At 44.6% G+C, this 25,530-nt stretch overlaps 1 protein-coding gene across 3 annotated transcripts in view; it reads right to left on the bottom strand.

Annotated features, from left to right (window-relative positions):
- The window catches only part of TENM2 (teneurin transmembrane protein 2), a 762,206-nt gene that overhangs the window by 197,023 nt on the left and 539,653 nt on the right, over positions 1-25,530 (bottom strand). For all 3 annotated transcript variants that reach the window (XM_059888816.1, XM_059888817.1, XM_024995296.2), the window contains one exon: positions 6,062-6,257. In XM_059888816.1, coding sequence (XP_059744799.1) covers positions 6,062-6,257 — 196 coding nt within the window. The remainder of the gene's footprint in view (positions 1-6,061; positions 6,258-25,530) is intronic.

Below are 25,530 nucleotides of genomic sequence, written 5' to 3'. Positions count from 1 at the left end.
GGCTAATAATATGTTAGCTTACAATTAGGGTGAGATCTCAGACCTGCCATGGTCCTTGAAAGGGGGGTTTACTTTATTAATTGAGCATCTGTTATACATAATGAGGTGTCCCTGGTGGCTCAGATGGTAAAGGATTTTCGTGCAATGTGAGAGACCCAAGTTTGAGCCCTAGGTCAGAAAGATCCCTTGGAGAAGGGAATGGCTACCCACTCCAGTATTCTTGCCTGGAGAATGATACAAGGCACCCTACAAGGCACTGTTGAATACAGTGGTGACTAGGAAAGACATAGTCTCGTCCTCACAGAACTTCCACTGTTATAGAGAATACAGGTTAAAAAAAATCATCAAATACAGTAAAAATTGTGGTACGTGGACTCTCTTGGCCATGCGGTGATTAAGACTATGTGCTCGCAATGCAGGGACAGGGATTTGACTCCTGGTCAGGGAACTAAGGTGCCACATGCCGAGCAGCATGGTACAAACCCCCTCCCCTGCCCCGCCCTGCACAAATCATGATATGTGCTTTGAAAAGAATGGGATACTGTGAAAGGGAGTAAGAGGAGGAAGCTACTTAGAGAGGATGGCCAGGGAGGGCCTCACTATTCCATGCAGGTGACATATAAGGGTGAACTGGAAAAGCCAAGTGAAGAGCAAGACAAAAGTACTCCAGACAGGAGGAAGATATGCAAAGGCACCGTGTCGGAAAAGAGCATAGGTGAATCCCATGTGGCTGGAGGGTAGAAAGAAGGAAGAGAGTGACATCAGGTGGAGCTGGGGAAACCTAGATCCTCCAAGGCCCCAGAGGCCATGTGGATGAGTTAGATTTTATTCTGAGACCAACGGGAACAAATGAAAAGTTTTCAAAATAGAAATGACATCATCCAGCTTGCATTTTCAGAAGTCACCCGGACAGCAAAGTGGAACTTGAGTCTCACGGAGCAGCTTGGTCTGGGAATGGTTTGGTGGAAACTGACATGACTCAGGCCAAAGCTCCCTGTTCTCCAACCGAGCATCCTCAGAGCAGCGAGGATAGGAAGCTCTTAACCATCACAGTCCCAAGGAAAAGGACCAAGGATTTTGCACAAACTCCTTGCTCTTTAGTTGACGTATTTATCTTTAAGTCTCAGTTTAGAAAACATTTAGCTTCTATCTAATCTTCCTTCTCTGGGCTTCCCTGGTGGCTCAGCAGTAAAGAATCCACCTGTCTATGCAGGAGACGCAGGTTCAATCCCTGGGTCTGGAAGATCCCCTGGAGAAGGGAATGGCTACTCATTCTAGTATTTCTGCCTGAAGAATTCAATGGACAGAGGAGGCTGGAGGGTTATAGTCCATGGGGTCACAAAGAGTTGGGCATGACTCAGTGACTAAACAACAAAATCTATTTCCCTCAACCTGGGTTTTGTACACTTTCCATTATCCTCCCCTAGCTCCTATAATTGCCTTTTTACCTATCTGTCTCCTCTCATCAAGCTCTATGAGGAAGAGACCAGATTTGAACTGTTTACTGAGGTATTTTCAATGTTTGGCACATAGTAGATCCTTGGAACAGAGAAGGCAATGGCACCCCACTCCAGTACTCTTGCCTGGAAAATCCCATGGATGGAGGAGCCTGGTAGGCTGTAGTCCATGGGGTCGCTAGAGTCGGACATGACTGAGCGACTTCACTTTCACTTTTCACTTTCATGCAATGGAGAAGGAAATGGCAACCCACTCCAGTGTTCTTGCCTGGAGAATCCCAGGGATGGGAAGCCTGGTGGCCTGCCGTCTATGGGGTCACACAGAGTTGGACACGACTGAAGTGACGCAGCAGCAGCAGCAGATCCTTGGTAAAGAGTTACTAAAGTGTTTGTGTGTATACATGTGTGTGTATGCACACACATCTCAGAGGAGAGGAGAATCCAGAATAAGCAAAAATTGCAATGAGGAGTACTTTTCATTCAATTTCCCCCAGGTCTTATCTTAGAAGCATTTCTACAGTTTTTGAGGAAAGCAACAATTATGTGATACTGCCGAAATATTGAAGGAACCTACTTCCCTCAATCACCTTTTTTCAACACTCAATTTAAATATTACTCTTGAAATCTTATCAGTTTTCCTTTTTGTCATCCTGGTTGAAGTTTTCTTGAGGAAACAAGGCGGGTGATGAAAGACCAGGAAATGGGATTTTTACTCAAGCGGAGGCCAGCCTCCCTGAAATGTGCACCACACTTCAAGAATGCCACTCCATAGTCCCCTGAGATGAAACTCATTTCTGAAAGCAGGCTGCTTCTCTCCAAAACACATCGGAAGACTTCCCTGAGTCAAAGGTATATTTAGCGTGATGGCTGGTTGACACCCGTCTAACGTCCTTCCTTCTGTTTCATATCACAGGGGCTTTCGGCGCTCCAGGCTGCTCTTGATGGCGAATGGTCTGATAATAGATATGTGTGGGAGAATCCCTGAACCAAATAAAACACTGTTCTTTTCCCTACATTTCAGGCCAATTACTATCATTGCTCTATCAAGATGTCTGCCCAACTATTAGGCCGATTACCTTTGACTTTCTCTTTGAGCTATGTCCAGACAAGAGAAATCCTCCGGGTAGAATTGCTATTCCCAGCTCCGACAGAGAAGTGAGGGTAATGGCTCAGGGGAAAGGGCATCTCACCACCTCCATCTGTGCCCATGTGGATAAAGGTGATGGAGGGCAGAAGCCATTATTAGATAACATGGCCCCCAGACAACTTGCTGCGTGGAAGGGAAGAGGGTTTTAGCTGGCTACAATCCAAAGCAATTCAGTGGTTAAGAACACAGGCTCTGGAGAGCTGATTCTGACTCCACTTCTCACTAGCTATGTGAGACCTTAGGTTAACTTCTCTGAGCCTGGGCTTCCTCAACTGGAAAACAAAATATTGGTAATCCTGACCTCTTATAACTACTCTATGGGTTGACTGATCTGGTCCCCAAAAGGGCCAAGTCCACGGGACCTGGAACATGGACAACTCTCTATAGATGTGCTGCTGTTACTGGTTTTGCTATTATCCATTCCACTGGGTCTTTGTAGACTCCAGCTAAGCCAGCTACTGTGCATGAGGTGTGTGTATGAAGCCTCTGAGTTTTAAACACAAAGCAAATGGATGGATCTAGAGGTTGTCATACTGAGTGAAGTAAGTCAGACAGAGAAAGACAAATATATGACATGGCTTACATGTGGAATCTAAAAAATGGCGCAAATGAACTTATTTACAAAACAGAAAAAGAGTTACAGATGTAGAAAATAAATTTGTGGTTGTCAGAGGGTAAGTGGGGGAGGGATAAATTTGAAGATTGGGACTGACATGTACACATTACTGTACATAAAATAGATAAAGACCTACTGTAGAGCACAGGGAATGCTACTCAACATTCTATAATGGTCAATATAGGAAAAGAATCTAAAAAGAGTGAATGTATGTATATGTATAACGAATTCCCCTTGCTGTATACCTGAAACTAACCCAGCATTGTAAATCAACACTATTCCAATAAAAATATTTTAAAAATGTGATTAAAAAAAAATTTTAATAAACCCACACAGGGAACTGAAAAGACATCATTTCTCATCATGCTGCTGCTACTGCTAAATTGCTTTAGTTGTGTCCGACTCTGTGTGACCCCATGGACTGCAGCCTACCAGGCTCCTCCATCCATGGGATTTTCCAGGCAAGAGTACTGGAGTGGGGTACCATTGCCTTCTCCACATTTCTCATCATATTCTTATGCAAAAGATTGTTTTTTTTATCTTAACATCTCAAACTAGGTCCAAATGTATTGCCAGTGTCTTTCTTTTGTGTTCTGGTTTTTATCCTTTTAGATTTTTTTCCTCACTGGTACATAATATGCTCTTGGAAATTTTCCCTAACTATTGGAAGATTTCTCCAGTGACTTTCCTGTTACAAAGTTTATGCCATTAGTGTAGAGCAGTGCTTGGCAAACTTTTTCTGTCAAGTGACAGTAAATATTTAGACTTTGTGGGTCAAACTGTCTCTGCTGCAACCATTCCACTCTCCTGTTATAGCTGCCACAATGTGACAACAGATGAATGTGGCTGTGGTCCAATAAAACTTTATTTATAAAAATAGGCAGTGGGCCAGATTTGGTCCATGGGCTCTGGCATGCCAAGTACTGCTTTAGAGCATTTGGCTTGCCCTGTTAGGGCCCATCTTTTCTTAGCAGAGGAATAAGCATTAACTTCAGTGCTATCAGATCAGATCAGTCGCTCAGTCGTGTCCAACTCTTTGCGACCCCATGAATCGCAGCACGCCAGGCCTCCCTGTCCATCACCAACTCCCGGAGTTCACTCAGACTCACGTCCATCAAGTCAGTGATGCCATCCAGCCATGTCATCCTCTGTCGTCCCCTTCTCCTCCTGCCCCCAATCCCTCCCAGCATCAGAGTCTTTTCCAATGAGTCAACTCTTCGCATGTCTATGGTAAACACCAAATACTGATTTTGGCAGCTATGGCTGCCACCTGGATTTTAGGTTGGCTTATATATCTTTTTCAAGGATCAGGGAAATCCTAAGAGCAATCCATGAAACCAGTAGGGAAGTTCTTAACATGAAGTTAAGAGAAAAACAGCTGCACAAGACGTGCTCTTAAAAAGTCATCAGCTCTCATGAGTGATTACCAGCTCCACTCCAGACAGGTTCCATAAGAGATGGTACATCATCCTTCCCTCCAAGGACATGGTCATTACTTGTCCACAAATGATGAAACTGAGGCTTGGGAAGGCAAGTGACCCTCCCAGGTCAGATGTGGGAAAGAAAAGGCAGGATTTAATCCTAGATCAACCATCTTCTCCAGGTTTCTAGAGAACCATGAGGTCTATGGCTGAATGCTGCTGGGACAACATGGTGCTGTAGAAAGGCAATGAATAATCCCTGGAAGTCCATGTTGTCTCCATCATTTATACATCCTGGGACCTTGAGGGACTCAGTTTTCTGAACCTCAGTTTATTCATCTGTGAAATGGGTCTAACAATCTGCCATGATTCAGAGAGGTTCTGCCCAGGATCAGTTATCATCATTAGTAGACGATTAAAACCTAATGACAAAGTAAATGCAATGAAAATATTTATAGGTGCTATGAATGCTAAAATTCTTAGGATTTGCTTTTGGACAACTCATGAAATATTCTCAAATGGCCCTTTTAGGGGTTATTTGACTTATAAGGGGAACTTTTGGAAAAAATCTTAGCTTTTCCTCAATAGCTACTAAAAAGTTGTGTTAAAATATGCCCCACACGACAAGTGCTTAAGTAAAGCTTTTGGAGATTTACCAATCTGAGAACAAAGATATGATTTCCTTCTTATTGCTCAGTTGCTTCAATCATGTCTGACTCTGCGACCCCATGGACTGTAGCCCACCAGGTTCCTCTGTCCATGGGATTCTCAGGCAAGAGTACTGGAGCAGGTTGCCATGCCCTCCTTCAGGGGATCTTCCCAACCCAGAGATGGAACCCACGTCTCATGAGTCTCCTGCGTTGCAGGTGGATTCTTTACCACTGTGCCACCAGGGAAGTCTGTCCTTCTATGGTTACACCCTTATTTTTCAGGTTTAAAAAAAAATTTTTTTAAGTTTGGACTTTCCTTGGTTTTTGAGAGAAATTGTGAGCTGGTATAAATGGTCAGTATTTACTGGATCTACTATACGTTTAGTGATTTATAACTTATACTTTATTTTATTTAATTTCATAGTATGAGGTGGGATTTTTTAGTTCTATTTTACTGCAGGAGAACTGGGGCTGACAAAAGTCCAATGATTTGCCTACTCCGTGTGGCCAGAGCTTGAGCCAGGTGGTTGGATCCAAGTTCCTCATTGCAACTCAATCCTTGGGACTCACAGTGGCTTTTCCATGAATTAGTAGCAATAGTATTTTAATCAGGGCTAGTTTTAGGTGGATGAAACTATGAACCCTAAATTAAGGATGCTGGTTGGCCCTCTACATAGTAGAACCACCTTGGAAGGTGTGCCTTCAGCAGAGAAGCCAGACACTTCCATGCTTTCTTTGGTGACACAGCACCTCAGAGATCCCGTACCTACCTAAGACCACAGTGTTGAAGGAAACCATCTCTTTGTCTTTGCCATCATTGTAGAAGGCCAGGTGCCACAGGCCCACATCCAGGTACTGGACAAACACGGCTTCGTTCTGAACCAGCGTTTGTATGCTCCGGCGTTCCCTGGGCGACTCGACCACGCTCCACTTCTCCTTCCCGTCCAGGCGCTCCATGAAGTCATACTGGGAAAAGAAGAGAGCGTGCTACGTGTGACCTGGGGTGCACACCTGCTCCCATGACCAGCACCCTCCCTTCCCGCCCCACTAGTTAACTGAGAGACACTTCTGAGGACATTTTACTGTAAACTCATTTTGTCACAAGTAAAACAAGAGTCATGAAAGTTGTAATAATAACAGTCACCACGTATTGTGCTTATAATTATTGCTAATAGTTTTATGACTATAGACCGCAATATCTTTTCTGCTTTTATGATTTTTTTCTTTTGAGTGTGTATGTGTGACAGAGAGGCAGAGGGGAAGGGGGGTGAGTTTTTGCTCTATTCCTCAATAGGGTGTTGCATAATATGTAGCATATGCCAAGTGTAACTTTTTAAAATAATTCCCCCAATTCTGAATTCCAAAATGCATCTGGCACCCCCAAGAGTTTCAGGTAAGGAATTACTAACCTATGTTAGCAGATACCAGATACCCTTGACTGATCATTTACTAAGGGAAGGTGGGAGAGTAGTTAATCAAAGTAGTTATAGCAGAGGTGTTAACACATTATTGACCAGAGGCATATTAATGCCATGGGCATTAGTTTCCACAAAAATTCCCTGGTTGATACTGTGCTAAGAAAGAGGGCGGAGGATCCAGACTACCTGAGAGGGAAACTAGAACTTATTACTGTCACCCATCTGTGCCTCAGTTTTCCCATCTCAAAACTGAAAATAGCCGTGCTTATGTTATAGGTTGTTGTCAACAACAAGATCATATAGATATACGATCAGAGCACAAAGTACTTGTGAGCTATCATGACCACCATTATTATCACCATCATTTAATTCAGTTCTTCCAAAACCCCTCTAAGACAGGTCCTATTTGTATCTTATTTTACAAATAAGAAAACAGACTCCGAGAAGTCCAGCAAACATACCCAAAGTCACCCAGTGACCAACTGGGCAAGCAAAATTTGGACCGAGATCTGTTTAGGTGCAATGCCTGGGCCCTTACCAGCAATCAACTATGAAACTCTGTTTCAATGGAAAACAGGCTCAGAACTGAAAGTAATCAGTGGGAGACAGAGTGGAGGGTGAAGGCTTCTAGGAATGGGTGGGGGGAATGGGAGAGCAATTGTCCTCCAAGGGGGCCTGTCCGAGGGAATGGCGAAATCCTGGGGTGGGCGGGTCGGAGCCACAGAAGACACGTAAGCAGTGACTGACATGATGAGAGGAATGTTCTAAGGTTCATTTGCAGGCAGCCTATGAGATGTCCTAGAGGAGGGAATGGAAAGAAGCAGGAAGACCAGTTACCAAGCCATTGTAGAAACCCAATCATGAAGTGACAAACATCGTGATTAGGTATAGTGAAAGAGAAAAGGGGACAATTTTGGAGGACCGTTTTCAGGGAAGAAAGGACAAGGCTTGACCTGGGCTGGACAGAAAGGATGAAGGAAAAGGCCAGGAAGGTGGCCATGTCTCCTTAATTGTTGACAAGTAAAAAATCAATAAGACCCCAGTAGAAAAGGAATCATCTTGAACTCATGCAAAATCATTGCACAGGAAAGTCATGTGCATGGTGACTTCCAGAGAACATTCAAAGTGTAGGTCTTTAGCAGATAAAAATCACCACTGTGGGACGGACCTCTCTCTCACCACTTTCAAGCCATGAAAAGGGTTTCATAGATTTCCACAAACTTCACAGAATGAAAGGCTAGGAAATCCACTAATGGGACCTCCCCATCAGCAGAATTGCCACTTTTCCCACCTGAAACATGATCAGTGAAAACAAAAGAGTCTATAATCTTAGGGACAGAGGTTTTACTGTCAGATAAACCTGGGTTTGAATTCTGACTCTGCCGTTTGCTACCCGTTTGAAGTTAGGTGATTCTTGAACCCCTTTCCTGGTTTTCATGCTAGGGAATAATACCTACACCTTTTGGGGATGTTGCAAGGATAACATGAGATAATGCTTAGGGCCGTGCCTGAAAAAAATAACCATTTCATGAAATACTTTGTGACTCTGAACAACTTACTTGTAAGTTGTAAGGGTTGTGGAGGAAAGCACATGGTTTTCGTTTTTGTGTCTGGGGGCCTGGGGAGGGATGTTGTATAGGAAGTAGAAATTTCCTCCATCTCTCAGGAAACAAATGTTCATATTTAGCTTCCCTCTATCCTACAGTTCATTGGTCGCAGCTGTCTTTATGGGATAAAATAAATGATCTAAAAGGATATGACAAACAGATACTGCTTTTGGAGCCTCTTGTAACCAAGGCATTTGTTCCTTAGCAACCTAGTAAATGTCCGGCTACCCAGACCCACGTCTACAAATTGCTGTCAGCCAGAGGAATGAGTGTAGCTTCCTTGGTGGCGAAGTGAGAAGGATATACTTCACCTGGGATTCGAGTTATCACCCCCATGAGGAACAGGTCGGGGAAGGTGATTACTTGCGTGGGACCATTGCTCATTATTAATTTGGGCATCAGTCATCTTTTTCTGAACTGGCTGCCCAGCCCAGGGGCACAGGAATGGCTTAGGACCATCGGTGGTGCTCGCTGTTCAACAACCAATCAAATGACCCTGGGAAAGGCATTTTTCAGAAGAGAGAAGGGACATCTGTCTTGGCTGGCTCTTCAGTTCTCTCCACGGAAGCAAGGACGGCAGTTTTCATTTAAAGAAGAATCTGTGACCCTGCGGCACTGGGACGTGTGGGTCTGAGGTGTCCCAGTCTTGTATCTCTTTGTTGTGCTTTATTTCCTTCAAAGCACTTATCACCCTTGAAAATGACTGTAATGTTTTTCTGCTTATTGTCTGTCTACTCAGAAGAACATAAACTCCAGGAGGGCGGGGATTTCACCTGCATGGTAGAATGGTTAAGAGTGGGGACTTTGGAACTAGACTGCTTGATTAGAACCTACGCTCTGCCACTTACCTGCTATGACACTTGCACAAGCCATCTCAATTCTCCATGCCTCGGTCTCCTAATCTTTAAAATGGGCAAAATATCAAGACATAATAATAATACAGCATAATACTGCTGTAAGGACTAAACGAGTGCAAGTATGTAAAGTGCTTAGAATACTAAGTAGTCTGTATATTGTGAAAGTGAAAGTTGCTCTGTTGTGTTTGACTCTTTGTGACCCCATGGACTGTTGTAGCTCACCAGGCTCCTCTGTCCATGGGATTCTCCAGGCAAGAACACTGGAGTGGGTTGCCATTCCATTCTCCAGGAGATCTTTCTGACCCAAGGATCGAACCTGGATCTCCCGCATAGCAGGCAGATTCTCTACTGTCTGAGCCATCAGGGAAACCCCTGCATATGGTAAGCATACTTTGAAAGTTTATGCTATCCTGATGATAATTCATTGTTAAATCTAATTCATCTTGAGCTGAGTCTGATCAATAAATATTTGTTAAATATCAAATACATAAAATACTGAATCTGCAAATGAATTCCATTGAAAGGAAACTAACTTGCAATGTTAGAAGATTTTGCCTCTAATAATAAATCACTTGCCCTCCCTTGTCTTCTAGTGTGCCTTTCTTGAGTAGGAGATACATGGTCAGAGTTAGAGGCAGCGAGCCTCAGTCAGGCCCCTCACAGTGTAGGTCATGCATATGACGGACACTGCAGCCCAAGGAATCTGTATATTCACAGAGATCATCAAGATTTGAGAGGTGACTTCAGATGGCCATTACGACTTCACCTTTTCAATTCTAAATGAGATGAGACGGTGTCCAATGCACACTTCCTTCCTACAGACTTTCTCGTCTTCCTTCTCTTTCTCCTTTGACACTGTGCTTAGTGACCACTGTAGTAGAGATGGCTGGTCATTGTCTGTATCAGAGTCTCCTTCCTTTCCATTACTTGCAAGCATGTGACGGTGTTCCCATCAAGGAACATAAGCTGTTGTGACTACTCTCCTTCTGGACTCTTCTGTGCTTCTCCTACTTGCTCGCTCCCCCTACCTGTCTGTCCCCTGAGAGAACCAGAGTTCTCTTAAAGCCCAAGATGATGGAGTCACAAAATAGGAGTGGCCTGGATCCTAGATTTGCACTTGGAGGGAAGCTGGAGATGCTGACACGAGCAAGCAGTAAACACTTATTAAATTAGGCCATGGATGCAGAGAACACAGTAGTGGCTACCAGAGAGGAAGTGGGGTCGAGGAAGACAAAATGGGTAACAGGGGCCATCTGCATGGTGAACGATGGACACAAAACTCTGGTGGTGAGCACGCTGAGGTGTATACAGAAGCCGAAATACAACGCGTACGTGAGAAAAAGTAAGCTACAGAAATGTTGAGGCTTATTTGTTATTTCAGCATAGCCTTCAGGATTTCTTGCTTCTCTTCCTTCCTGGTTCACTCTGCAAGCCTGTAAGTGTTAGCAAATTTTCTGTCCTTAGGAGCGGTAGGAGAGGATCACCCGGGAAGGAATGTAGCATCTTTTGTTGGCTAAGTTCCACCTATTATGTGTAGGCTATCTATTTACCTCTGTTTGCCCAGGGGTGTCCTAGTTCCCATCTCCTATTGCTTCTCTCACTCTCAAAAGTGCTCTGGTGTGTAATCTACAGTTACCCTCCTCTTTAGTTAACATGTACCAAGCAGCATCACGCAGCCTCGTTCACGGCTGCTATAACCTGGGGAGGGCTGGAGGCTAGAAACACAAGGTGGATCAAGCCAGCCAAGGGCAGAGACTGCTTTCCATGGCAGGAAGGGCAGGGGCGCAGTAAGAAGCTGGTTTGTGCGGAGGCCATCTGGTTCTGGAGAGCCTCTGCTCTCTAGGAATCCTAGACGGCAGTCTGGCCAGCTTGCTTGGCAGCCTGGCTGATACCAGAAGGAGGCCAAGGACTTAGGCGCTGGCCAGAGTCACTGTCTCATGCCCCAGTGCTGGGGACTGAGAACTCAGGCTTTGTACCAGAGGCATGTGCCTCCTCAGTTACAGAACTCCATCACGATCAATCCTGGATCCAGGGCTGCTCGGAAAACCGTGCTGTGCTTGAAGGACTAAGAAGGTTGCTTCCTATCACGTCCTATCTGATAGATCTGCAGAAGCCCTGGAAGAGGATTAGAAAGCACGTGGCCCAGTCCCACTGGGGGCTGTGGGAGTGCATAAGCTGCCTGCAGGAGCAAGCCTGTCTCCCAAGGCAGCTGGTCTCTCTTGATCTGGCAATAAGGTCACCCAGAGGGTGACAGTGCAATAACCGGAAATAACCGCCCCCCGACCCCGCCACTAAAGTTCTTTTTTCCTCCTTGGCCTTTGAAACACAACCCATGCTGGCATGAAATGTGAGGGCTGTGCTTCCGAGTCATGTGTCATACCCCAAAGTGGCATGAAAACGCAACTTTCATGAGCGCTCTAGAGGCAAACAAAGAATCCACTGCAAATATTTGACTGATCCGACTGTCAGTCTCCCCTGCTTCTTGGCAGAGACCCAGGAGGAATGGTAATTAAGATAACTTAGTGGCTTCCCAGGGCCCTGGAGGAGACAGCTGAGGGGCCTTTCACTTTCCCTGGAGGGAGTGCGTCCACAGGCAGCGACTGCGCAGCTCAGAGATGCTTCTGGAAGCCATGCCAACGCACACCTGCCACAGAGGACAAGGTTAGAGACAGACTCATGGCCCTTCTGGAAGAAGTTACTACTGGGGCCAGGACCTTGGGAGAGGGCAGGGAGTGGGCAAATAAGTTTATTGTTATCTGGTCCACCTGCTTGCTCCTGGTCCATGTAGACGGGGGCAGTGGCAAACGCTGACCTGTCCCATGGAGAGCCTGCAGTGCCTGGCTCTGCGCAGGCAATATCCCCAGCCTCCAACGTCTGATGTTGATGCCACCTTAGATAGCCAGGCACGTGTAGCAGGTGGTTGGACTGCAGGGAAGCAGCATGTGTCAGTGAGGTCTGCTTGAAGCCACACGAGCGTGGAGGCTGCGGTGGCATCCAGTGACGATTGGCAGCGGCGGGTCGCTCCTGGGGGCCTGTGCATCTCTTTCCGCCTCCAGCCAGGCCCGTGGCAAAGTGCGTCTGGCTGATTCCTCATTAAAGCTCTGCACAGCTTCTTTTCTCTCCTTCAAAGGGCTGAATGCTCCAGGAAGCATGGAAGGATGAGAGCGGTGGGCCGTGCTTGGGAGGGTTGGGGAGTGGTTGCCTTCCCTCCACGTGGCCTCGCCTGTCATTTTCAGTTCCTACTTGCAGGCTCCATGTCTTCGGTGTCCAAGTTGCTTCACTAGGTGCTGACTGGCCCAGTGTGGGCACTGCGGGGTTGTCTGTCCCCCAGCTATGAGAACAAGACCCAAGCCTCCGGGCAGGAAACAGCATCACCTGTATTTGAGGACTGTAACAATCATCGTGCTGGGCTCCATTATGAGTATCGAACAGATAGAGAAGAATCAAACATGATTCCTGACATAAGGAGCAAGGAGACTACATCTACATAGGTGCAACTCCTGATTCTTTCATGACATGTTTTCTTGTAGCAGAGGAAAACAGAATCATCAAGAATAAGAAGTAGTTTTTTTTTTTTTTTTTTCTAGGCACTTGCTATGTGCCAGGCAAAATGCAAAAGCTGATATGTGTTATCTCATTTCACCCTCCCAGAAACCTTATTCTCATCCCCATTTCTCAGGAGGAACAAAGGCTATTAGAGAAGTTAAATAACACACCCAGGGCCACAGACTCTGGTTGGTGGCCAAGCAAGGACTTGAACTTGGATCTGCATGAGTCTTAATGGTGGGAGGTTGCCAGAAGTTTCCCAAGAACCTGGGTGTAGCTGGCTGCCAGCATATTTGGTGACTGGCCTGGTTGGTAAGTTTCCCAAAGAACCCAGTAAGCAGAGAAGAGGGAGCAAGGCAGAGCCGAGGAGTGCTAGGGTCAGACTTGAGCAGAGTGAGTTGGGCACCTGAGGACAGGAAGATGTCCCACTGGAGATGATGAAAAAAGATGCCAAGAGAGGCCTGGCATGCCTTTGCTGGGCAATGACTATACCCGGCCCATAATCTCCTCCGTCCACCTCCTAACTTCTCTCTCTTGTGTTTCAGCCATACCGCTCTCCTCTCTGTTCCTGGAATAGGCCAAGCTCATCCCAGCCTCAGGGCCTTTGCACGAGGTCTCCCTCCTGATCTCAGAGCTGTCTGCTTCTTGTCAATCAAGGCTGCCTAAACACCATGGCCTTAGAAAGCACATCCTAAACCATCCATTCTAAAGTACTCTGATCACTTCTCCATTTCTGCTCTCAGCAAAAAATGATCAAAAACTCTTTGGGGAGGAAAAAAAAAACCTTGTCACTTATCTGCTAATTTATACTTCATCTCACTACTCTCAGACACAAACTTCCTAAGACTGGAAGACTTTATGATAACTACAAACGGAATGTAATCTTTAAAAATTGTTGGGCTTCCCTGGCGGCTCAGTGGTAAAGAATCCGCCTACCAGTGCAGGAGACATGGGTTTGATCCCTGGTCCAGGAAGATCCCACATGCCACAGAGCGACTAAGCCTGGGCACCACAGTTATTAAGCCTGAGCTCTAGAGCCTGGGAAAGGCAACTACTGAGCCCATGTGCCGCAACTATTGAAGCCCAAGCACCCTAGAGCCTGTGCTCTGCAACAAGAGAAGGCACCGCAGTGATAAGCCTGCGCACCTCAGCTAGAGAGTAGCCCCCACTCGCCACAATGAGAGAAAGGACCACAGAGCATCAAAGACCCAGCACGGCCAGAAATGAATTAAAAAACAAATCGTGACTCACTATGCTGTATACCTGAAACATATATAATGTTGTGTACCAACTATACCTCAATAAAATAAACCAATAAATAAATGTTAACCAGCTTTGAATGCAGAAAAAATAAACTAAAAGAGAGTAGGAGACTTGTTTGTTTTACTTCGCATGGTGCCTCTGGGGTCTAGATCAGTGCCTGGCATACAGTGGGTATACTCAGAAAAGACCTTGACTGAGCAAATGAAAACTTTCAGGCTCAAAAGAAAATAGTACCCAGAGTGAAGTGTATGATAGTCCAGTGGAATCTTGTGATACAAATACTGAAAGGACATAACCTCTTGAGGAAAGGTTCCTAGGAAGTTTTACTAAGCACTATACAGTTTTCCTGGGTTTTGTTTGCTAACTGCTCAGATGATAATACAAGGTGACGTTTAATGAGGCTAGGCACTGTTCTAAGTGAGTCTCATGCATGATCTTATTCAATGCTTGTAACAGCCCCTGAACATGAATCATTATCCCCATTTGCATATGAGGAAACTGAGGCACAGAGAGGTTACATCACTTGCTCTAGAGTTGGCAAGGGGTGGAACTGGGGTCCTCACTCCAGCAGTCAGCCTCAGAGGGTGTGCCCTGAATCCACTGCACTCCCCGCCACTGGGCACACCAAACAAGCAGGTGGTCACTGCCGGTCAGCCTTGTTCACATGGGGAGACCAAGGTTTAGCCTCCTGTCTTCAGGAGAATCTACGCATCAGGGCCGGAGAGCCTCGGATGACAGAATGGGGCTCCTCAAGCAGCCCCCAGGACTGTCAACAGAATCACACTCAGGACACAACCAGCTTCGTGTTTTGGATCCTATTTCTTTGGCCCAGAATAACTCTTCCCTCTTGGGAGGCTGGGGTGGTAAGACCAAGATGAGGGTGCCTGTGGTGTGGGGGGTATCCCACCCACCTGTAATGAGATAGAGCAATTTTCCTAAACTTATTGGGGGAGAAACTGTTCTTTAACAAACTGTTTAGAGCAGAAAACAAGAAACCAAGGAATTCAGGGGCAGGCAGGACTTTCCTGGAGGAGACAAAGGAAGGCTCTTTCAGTTACTGGAAACGGGGAGGGAGCTAGAGAGAGATAAAGGGAGGGGAGGGGACAGCAGCCAGGTATTGGGGACCAGCCAGGCCACAATGTGGCTTCTTCCTGTGATTCCCAACCCCCTCACCAAATCCAAGCAATAAAAATGAGAAGAAACTACGGGAAACTGTTAAGAGGCTTGCTATGACCAAGTTTGTTAGAGAAACCGGCAAAGAAAGAGCATGCACCATTCCTGGACATCACACAGCAGGAAAGTGGGGGTTAAAATATTCGAGAGGAACAAGCCACAGGAACTCAGAAACCATGGACGAGGCGACAGGGCACAGACACACTGAACACTGAGCAGGGACTCCCAGCCAATGCCTGGTTTCCAGTGGAAGGCCTGAAGGTCTCTAGATTGGGTTCACAGGAAAGAAAAATCTGAAGCTCCGCTCACAAGCCTGAGTCTTGCTCAGGCCTCAGGTTACAGGGGAAATTGAATGTAAAACTATTGGTTCCATCAACAAACACTGACCACCTACTATGTGCCTGGCCCTGCTCTGGGCAGTGGGGATCCAACAGTGAATCATATGGTCAAGGTTCCGGCCCTCCAGGCACAGGACACCGTCTTGGGGGAGTAAAATCCCAGGGAGTGACGAGGGCTATAAATGAAGAAGAGCAAACCAAGGACAATCCAAATGCCCTCAACAAGTGAACAGACACACTGATTACAGCATATCCATACAAGTGGAAGTCGACTCAGTAATAAAAGGGATCAGCCACAGACACACACAGGGCTTCCCTGGTGGCTCAGAGGGTTAAGAATCTGCCTGCAATGCAGGAGACATGGGTTCGATCTCTGGGTTGGGAAGATCCCCTGGAGAAGGGAATGGCAACCCACTCCAGTATTCCTCCCTGGAGAATCCCATGGACTGAGGAGCCTGAAGGGCTACAGTCCATGGGGTCGCAAGAGTCAGACACGACTGAGCGACTCTGACTTGACTTCACAGATACACACGACATGGATGAACCTCACCGACATTATGCAGAACGAGAGGCTAGACACAAAAGAGCACAGGGTACCGTGTCCATAAAACTCCAGTGAAGACAAATCCAACTTCGAGTGACAGGAAGTGGATCAGTCGGGGGGAGGGATGAGGTAGGCCCAGGGAGCTCCTGAGGGGTGGTCACATTTTACATCATGACTGCGATGGCGCTCACGCAGTTTTCACATTTAAGGAACCAAACCATACATGTAGAACGTGGGCACTAGCAGCCAGTAAACGATAGCTAAATCAAGTTGATTGAAGCCAGATAAAGCAGAGCATGGGGATAAAGTATAAAGGCGTCTTAGATTCCCTTGTCAGAAAAGAGCTCACAGAGGGCATGGTGTTTAGGTAGAGTCCTGACAAGAGGAAGGAAGGAACCATCTGCATATCAGGGAGGAACATTCCAGAATGAGGGAACAGCCAGTGCAAAGCTATGCATGAGACAGGATGACCTGGGTGTGACTAGGGGAGAGAAAGTGCATCAGTGTGGAGGAGGGTCTAGGGAAAGAGGATAAGACCAAAGATCCGAGGGCCTTAGGTACATCAGAGCCTGCTACAGACCAGCACAGCTGTCAGCGCTGGAGACACAGCAGGCAACCCCACCGTCTCTGCCCTCAGGGAGCTGGCACTCTAGAACAACCTCAGATTTTCCTTTTAGTGTGATGGGAGGCCGATGGAAGGTCTGCAGAGATGAACGCACTGATGAAGAGTTAAATAAGGTGAGACCAGCTGTTCTTTGTAATAAGAAGACAACTCCTCACCTGTGTTCATGGTGGTGGGCTCCCGAGGGCCCTCAGGGCTGGAAGGGGCTTTGGTGGGCTGCTGGGTGAGGATAAGCAGATGGTGGGTTCTGCCAAGCCCCCCTTACTAACCCCTCATCAAGCCTAAAACTGTGGTTTTCAAGTTTCTAAGGAGTATGATTTGAAAGTCTGCTATGGGATGGGAATCATGTAGGCAGAACAGAAAACGAATAGAAACGGATCAATTATTACTGCTAAAGAAGACATCAGCATCATCATTATTCCTATGGTGAGATCCTAGCACCCCTCCATCTCAGGGGTGTTTCAGAGAGGGATCCCACTTCCACGAATAGACCTGCAGTGATAAGGCCAGGCCGGGGCAAGGCAGGGACAATGTATTCCTTGGTAGGTGGCCCTTCCAGGCCTGCTGCCTGGCAGCCACACAAGGGCCAGCACTGTCTTGCCCACCGCTGCAGCCCCTTGACACATAACACACAGCAGGTGCTCCATAAATGCTGGTGGAGTCCAGGGTTATGGCCTGAATGATGTATCTAGCTGAAGAGAGTGTCTGCTTGGGGGATCGTTAACCCTCTCCCATGAAATTTTTGAGATAAGAGAGAAACAGTTGAAAACCATAAGCTTGATCTCCTATTTTTCAAGACTTCCCCTCAGTACATAAAAGCATGTGCTCCCAGTTTCAAGGGTAACTCCTAGCTTTGTGGTGTTTGGCCACTTTTTTCCTTTTCTATAACACGGATGCCTAGTGGGGGCTGTGTGCATGACTATAAGCCCGCAGTAACTCAACACAGGGTCACGGCCAGCAAACCTCCAGAGAGGCTGCCCTCCTTGGTTCCTCCTGGCCGTACAAGAGCCAGGTCTCAAAGGCAAAGCTATGTCCTTGTTGGTGAGTGACAGCTAAAGAAAAGTACAGTTTCGAAAAAGAAGACAGTCTTATGTGAAGCTTTAGCACAGCCCATACAGAAGGGGGATCTTCGCTGCCCTCGGCTTGGAATGGTCTTTCCCTCTCCTCCCTTTTTCTTTCTTTGCTTGACTCACCTTCTAACAGTCAGCTTGGGTAGAATCTCCTTCAGGAAGCTTCCCTAAAATCCTGCACAGGTTTGAACTAGTAGCCAATTTTATGCTCTTAAACCTCCTATACCCAACTCTTCAGGAATGGTAATAGCTAAAATTTGATGATCATGCAAGCAATAGGAACAATCTCCATAAATGATACACGGCACCGACTTCAAGAAATGTACAGCACAACAGTGCTAGCAGGATGCACGCTGTCCACCTGTGGAAAGGTGGGCTTGGGTTGGACATGGCTGGATGTGCTGGGCAACGTGCCCCAGGAAAGGCACCCCAATCCCCTACCACTGCATACATTTATAAGAGGATTGAAAGGAGACAGGAATCACCTGACCGAGTTGGCAGACCCTAATCTTTGCAGTCTGGATTAGAGTCTTGAGGGAGATCAACGAAAACTCAAGTTTGCAAACCAGCACTGGTTTCTGCCAGAGGCCTTGCCATCCTGCCTGGAGAGACCTCTGGTTGCTAGGTTACCTGCAAGAGAGTGGTAAGGGCTCTGGAACCAGTCAGACCGATCGACTGATCTCCATGGGGTGCTCACTCTTTCCTGGGCATTATCTCATTTATTTTCTCAACAACCCGACGAGGTACAGTCCTCATTTTACGGATGGTGAAGCTGAATCTAGAGAGTTTCATCCACAAACTTCCAGCTACTACAGAGGGGAGATAAGATTCCAACCTAGACCAAGCCTATTCTGGAACATCAGTTCTAATCTTCTGCCTGGTACTTCATCTCACAACTCTCCCTGCACGATGATGCCATTGTTACTTGCCTTGTCAGGTCCCTATCTTTTTAAATGCCTTTAATCTCTGCATTCACTACACAGACCTGCAGTGAATATCTGTTGAGCGCATGATTGGATTGATTTCATATTTTGTCTTCCCACAAGGTAATGCCCTCATTGTGCTGCCTTATGATCCAACCTGAAGACCAAGCCAGCCACAGTGTAGGGATTAAGTTCAATGAAACTGACGGACATCTCTAGGCCATGCCAAGATGCGCTGACGCTCTACCATGGGGCCAGAACAATGGAGGTTTTACCTCTTAGTGCCTTGCTGATGTGATTTCTTATTTACTGCACATTCCCATCTAATTGTCTTTAGCCAACGGTTTCTCAGGAATGTCACATTTGGCTCTTTGCCCTCCTAAGATCAAGAGGAGGGTCTCATGCAGGCTGCGTGTGAAAATAAATTAAATGTATCACTGAGGAGAGGGAGCAAACTGGGAACATGTCCAGTCACAAAACGCCTTCTCAAGTGGGAAAGAGGCACAGTCACGGGCACTGGTGGCTTGTCTCCAAACTGGCCTGACCCTTTTGCCAGGCAGCACTGTGACCTTAAAAAGCAGAGACATTACTTTGCTGACAAAGGTCCGTCTAGTCAAAGCTATGGTTTTTCCAGCAGTCATGTATGGATGTCAGAGTTGGACTATAAAGAAAGCTGAGTGCTGAAGAATTTATGCTTTTGAACTGTGGTGTTGGAGAAGACTCTTGAGAGTCCCATGGACAGCAAGATCAAAATAGTCAATCCTAAAGGAAATCAGTCCTGAATATTCTTTGGGAGGACTGATGCTGAAGCTGAAGCTCCAATACTTTGGCTACCTGACTCATTGGAAAAGACCCTGATGCTGGGAAAGATTGAGGGCAGGAGGAGAAGGGGATGACAGAGGATGAGCTGGTTGGATGGCATCACCGACTCCATGGACATGAGTTTGGGTAAACTCTGGGAGTTGGTGATAAACAGGGAGGCCTGGCGTACTGCAGTCCATGGGGTCACAAAGAGTCGTACAAGACTGAGCAACTGAACTGACTGACTGTGATTTTAGGCAAGTTACTTAACTGAGTCTCTGCTCTCTAATCCCTAAAATAAGAATAGTAAAATTTCCTACCTCTAGGGGTCATTGTGAGTCTGGTCCACCTCACAGTAAGCACTGGATCAGTATCAGCTATTTTTATTTTTTTTCACTTTACAATATTGTATTGGTTTTGCCATACATCAACATGAATCTGCCATGGGTATACACGTGTTCCCCATCCTGAACCCCTCTCCCACCTTCCTCCCCGTACCATCCCTCTGGGTCATCCCAGTGCACCAGCCCCAAGCATCCTGTATCCTGCATCGAACCTGGACCGGCGATTCGTTTCTTATATGATATTATACATGTTTTAATGCCATTCTCCCAAATCATCCCACCCTTTCCCTCTCCCACAGAGTCCAAAAGAGTGTTCTATACATCTGTGTCTCTTTTGCTGTCTTGCATACAGGGTTATCGTTACCATCTTTCTAAATTCCATATATTTGTGTTAGTATACTGTACTGGTGTTTTTCTTTCTGGCTTACTTCACTCTGTATAATCGGCTCCAGTTTCATCCACCTCATTAGAACTGATTCAAATGTATTCTTTTTGATGGCTGAGTAATACTCCATTGTGTATATGTACCACAGCTTTCTTATCCATTCGTCTGCTGATGGACATCTAGGTTGCTTCCATGTCCTGGCTATTATAAACAGTGCTGCGATGAACACTGGGGTACACGCAGTATCAGCTATCCTTATGGCTATTTCTATTGTTAGAAAAGCAGCAATTCCACTCTTGAGAATTCATATAAGGAAACTATTAAAAACCAAACGAACGTATGCCTGTGAAGATATTTACTGTAGAATGAATACAATGTTGAAGAAGGGAGCTTGGTTAAAAACTTTTAAAGTCTAGAATGAGCTATTTTTGAGGCATTTAGAATGAGTTTATGGAACAATATTCAGATATAGAAAGATGTTTCCTACTTATCATTATGCAAAATATCAGGGTAAAAACAGTATGTATGACAAGACTCAAATTTGTAAAAATGATTACTGTATGTGAACAGAAGATATACTAAAAATATACTAAAAATCTTAATGTTTTCTGTTTTTCCTATCATTATATATTGCTCTTAAATAAAAGTTATCTTTTAATAAAACTGTTGGGATTTGTTTTGCTTTGCTTGTTTTGTTTGCATTTTGGATGCTTTGAAAAACATAATAGCTGATATCATTTCTTTGTGCCAACACAGTGGTAAATGCTTTATAAAGATTACCCCATTTACATCTCACAACAAAGCTATGAATGTGTAATATTATTATCTTCATCTTACAGATGAAGTAACCAAGGCGCAGAGAGGCTGAGGGACTTGCCCAAGGTTGCACAGCTTGCAAATGCTGGATCTGGCCGTCTGGCCTGGTTTGAACCCTTGTCCCATGCTCGTCTGTGTCTGGAACAGTTGCATAGGCATTCCACAGAATGTCTGCTTAAACTGTATTTTTATTTGTGTATTTATATATTTAAAAAATTATATTTAAATACCCACCCTGACTCGACATACACAATAAGATCAAGTTCATCTGAGCGTATTTGGAAATAATAAAAGGTCACTTAAAATGGATGCTCTGAACAAATGGGAAAATGACTGATCTGGAATTTACCTTGAACAGTAAAACCGCAACTATGAAAGTATTTTTATCTCATATTTAGGAATGTTCAGGTTATGTTTGCCACTACACTCTAATTATTAGAATGAACACTGAGCTTTCCTGTATACACAAACATGTGACAACCAACATTTCATTGTCTCTCCGCTATACTGACTGCAAAATGCACCCTGTTTTCAGAGATGTCAAAAGATGAGCATCGTGAGCATCTCAAAATTGATAAACTATCTGAGAACAATGCAGCTTCACTGTAGCCTGACTGGCACCACACAAACAAATGCAAACATATTGGGTGTCTTCATCAAATCTTAAAGGACCCCTCTTCACGTTATTACAACCGCCTTCTTGGAAGTGCCGATCATGTCACTTTCCTTGTTACTTCTCTCTGCCACGGTAGTTAACTGTGCTACCTTGGCCGGATTCCACGTTGACCAAGTCCCCCCGGCACTCAGAAGCAGATCTCCAACATCACTTCCTCTGATTTAATGAGATTCTTGTCTTGGGCTTGAGTTGTAATTTTACTCTGTCAACGAATTCATTGACATTGTACTGCAGGATGCCCCTGGAAATGACGGCCAGCAGCATTAATTTTCTCTGGCAGGAGGGAAAGGGGGTGCCTGTCTGCTGTGTCCAGTACACACCAGCTTTGAGACCCTAAACTCTGCCTCAGTTCTTTCCTCTGTAAAATGGGGCTGCTCCTAACAGTGCCTCAATAATAGGTTTGTTGTGAAGATAAAATAATTTATATGAAACACTGTAGCCCTCAAATAATGCTATCATTATAATGCATGTTAAATGGCAGGGGGGAATCTCTGAGTGGGGAACATTTTTAAAAGAGATCAGATAATTAAGTTATTTTTTCTTTCTAACAACTTTGGCTTCCCTACAGACATCTGTACTGAGAGGGGCTTCAGTGAACATTTCTCAAGTCAATTAATTCTTGTGAAGAGTTTGGAATAAAGCTTTTCTGAATATCTCTGAACACAGATTTGACCTTCTGTTACTCTGTCCTTCATCAAGAAACTTCAAGATCTGCACTGGGCTTTCTTTGAAGCCACCTGATGTGTGTCTGCTCAGAAAAAGTTGTATAAGGAACTCCACTGGAGATCCTGTTCAACCAAATGCCAGGCGGAGCAGAGACGCAAGTTAATGTCAGGATGTTAAACCAGGAATGCAATTTCAAGTCAACATGTAGCAGCACCCCTATGTTAGAAATAGCCACACTATTTCTAACAGCCAAGATACAGAAGCAACCTAAGTGTCCATCAAGAGATGAATGGATCAATATATGGTGCGCATGTATATATGTGTGTGTGTGTGTATGTGTGTGTGTGTGTATGTGTGTGTGTATACTTTGATAGATATATACATACATATACACACAATGGAATACTACTCAGCCATAAAAAGAAGGAAATTTTGCCATTTGCAGCAACACAGATGGACATAGAGGGCATTATGTGAAATGAAATAAGTCAGACAAAGAAAGACAAATACTGCATGATATCACTTGTATGTGGAATCTAAAAACCATAACAAACTCGTGAATGTAACAAAAAAGCAGCAGAGTCATAGATGAGAGAACAAACTGGTAGTCACCAGTGGGGAGAGCGGAGGGAGGATGGGAAATACAGGAGCAGAAGACTAAGAGGTGCTATCTATTACATAGAAAATAAGCGACAAGGATATACTGTAAAACGTGAGGAATACAGCCAATATTTTATAATACCTAGCAATACAGTACAATCTTTAAAAATTGTGAATCACTATATCATACACTTGTAACTTACATAAAACTGTATACCAATTATATTTCAATTTAAAAAAAGAACATGTCACATGTTCCAAACAGTGTTGGTTTTTTTTTTTTAAATAGTTTCACAACTTAAGTTTGGGGTACAACCTTTCTGTATCTGAGGCAAGAGATGTGAATAGTTAGATATTTTACATTATTTAACCTTGAAATGATTATTTTCTATTGCTCTTCTTTCAATGGATCAATTTAATTGAAGACTATCCAGAGCCTGTAAGGGAAATGATGGAAAAATACAGTTGCTCTTTGCAACTACTTATATACATTCACTGTGATTTTTCTCAAAACTGTGCAAACAAAACAAAGTACATAAATAAGTTGAATCCTGAGAGTGATACAAGATTAGAGTCATCATCTATAACCTCTTAATGCTTGTTTTACTCAAAATAGACTCAAGTTTGTCACAGACCCACTTTTCCTAAAGAGACAGAGGTTGCTAAAATTAAGAAAAGGATAAAGAACACGCTGAGAGACTGCCCATATTTCAACCCCTGGAATGGACGTTAACACTGTCACATTTACTTTCAGCCATTGTGTGGGTACACGCATGCGTGTGTGCCTCGCACATGGGGAAGGGTTCGCCTTACCTTTAACGTTTTATTATGGATAAAAAAATACTCTTTAAATCTAATTCTCAGTCCTTTTTTCCTCACCTATTCCTACAGGTGACCAACCTTATGAATTTAGTTTCTCTGTTGGTGTTTCTATCTCTATGTACAATATACATATATAGTTACACATACAAACAGGTATACAGAGATTAAAACACATATAAGAAACACATATAAGAAACATATGCACACAGATTAAAACATTACAATAATAAATATGGATTTGAATTATAAACCATACTTATGCTAATAAAACTGTCACAACCTGTTTTATATATGGAGTTCTAATAAGATTCCACTTTAAGATAAAGGCCATTGCCTAGAAAACTTGAAACTCTTGAATTACGGTACCTCTGAGATTTTGCTCAGTCAAAATACGTGTCTTGGTACCACCCCCTCTTACTCATTTCTGCTTTCTCTGTTTCTGTCTTTCTCCCTGAGTTCCATGTACTCAAATCAATGCCTTTTTGGAAAAATATTCAATGTGCCCTCCTCATACACCTTCCTCAAAACCAGGTCCTTTGTAAAACTCAAGAATCTCCTGAGATTTCTCCTGACTGGTGACTGCCCAGGAGGATACTCATTGATTTAAATGGCAGTTTCCATTCCTGTAGGACAGTTTTATTAGATAATCAGAAGGGGTCTCCTGAGAAAGACCTTTCCAAAAGCACTTTTAGTACAATACAGAAGAAACCAAGGTTCTCTTGGTTTCACAAACTTTTTCTCTATACCTCAAGTTCTTTTGGAGAGGAAGGGTCTGTAAAACATGTCTGTAAAAATATGTCCCTTCCTAAAATGGAATTAAAATGCCCACTACTAGGCATATACCCTGAGGAAACCAAGATTGAAAAAGACAAATGTATTCCAATGTTCATTGCAGCACTATTTACAATAGCTAGAACATGGAAGCAACCTAGACGTCCTTCAACAGAAGAATGATAAAGAAGCTATGGTACATTTACAATGGAATACTACTCAGCCATGAAAAGGAGCACATTTGAATCAGTTCTAATGAGGTGAATGAACCTAGAGCCTATTATACAGAGTGAAGTAAGTCAGAAAGACAAAAACAAATATCATATACTAACACATATATATGGACTCTACAAAGATGGTACTGATGAAATTATTTGTGGGGCAGCAATGAGACACAGACATAGAGAACAGACTTATGGACATAGGGTAGAAGGACGAAGGAGACGGTGGGATTTATGGAGAGAGTAATATGGAAACCTACATTACCATATATAAAATAGATAGCCAATGGGAATTTGCTGTGTGACCCAAGGAACTCAAACTGGGGCTCTGTAACAACCCAGAGGGGTGGGATGGGGGGGGGATGGGAGGGAGGTTCAAGAGGGAGGGGATATATATATACCTATGGCTGATTCATGTTGATGTTTGGCAGAAACCAACATGATTTTGTAAAGCAATTATCCTTCAATTAAAAAACAATGCAATGTGGTGATTATGCAAGCTGACAGCCAAACCTGGTATGGGGAGGGGTCCCCATAAGATCACCGAACACAGTTCTGCAGGATGAGTGAGGTCCAGGGAGAGCTCATGTGACTGAGCAATGGGCACTGGACAGGAGCACAGCGACAGAAGCAGGCTGCTCAGAACACGCGGGCATTCCAGGGACCCAGGGATGCGGTTAGTTACATCTCTAATGAAACTATGTACAGCTGACTTGCTTGGACAAGAGACAAGAGGACAGGACAGAGAGAATTTATTTTCAAATAAGGCTCTGAAC

Source organism: Bos taurus, chromosome 7, assembly GCF_002263795.3.
Source record: "Bos taurus isolate L1 Dominette 01449 registration number 42190680 breed Hereford chromosome 7, ARS-UCD2.0, whole genome shotgun sequence".
NCBI lineage: Eukaryota > Metazoa > Chordata > Mammalia > Artiodactyla > Bovidae > Bos > Bos taurus.
The sequence above is the reverse complement of the archived record's forward strand: the minus strand, read 5'-3'. Positions and strand labels throughout refer to the sequence as shown.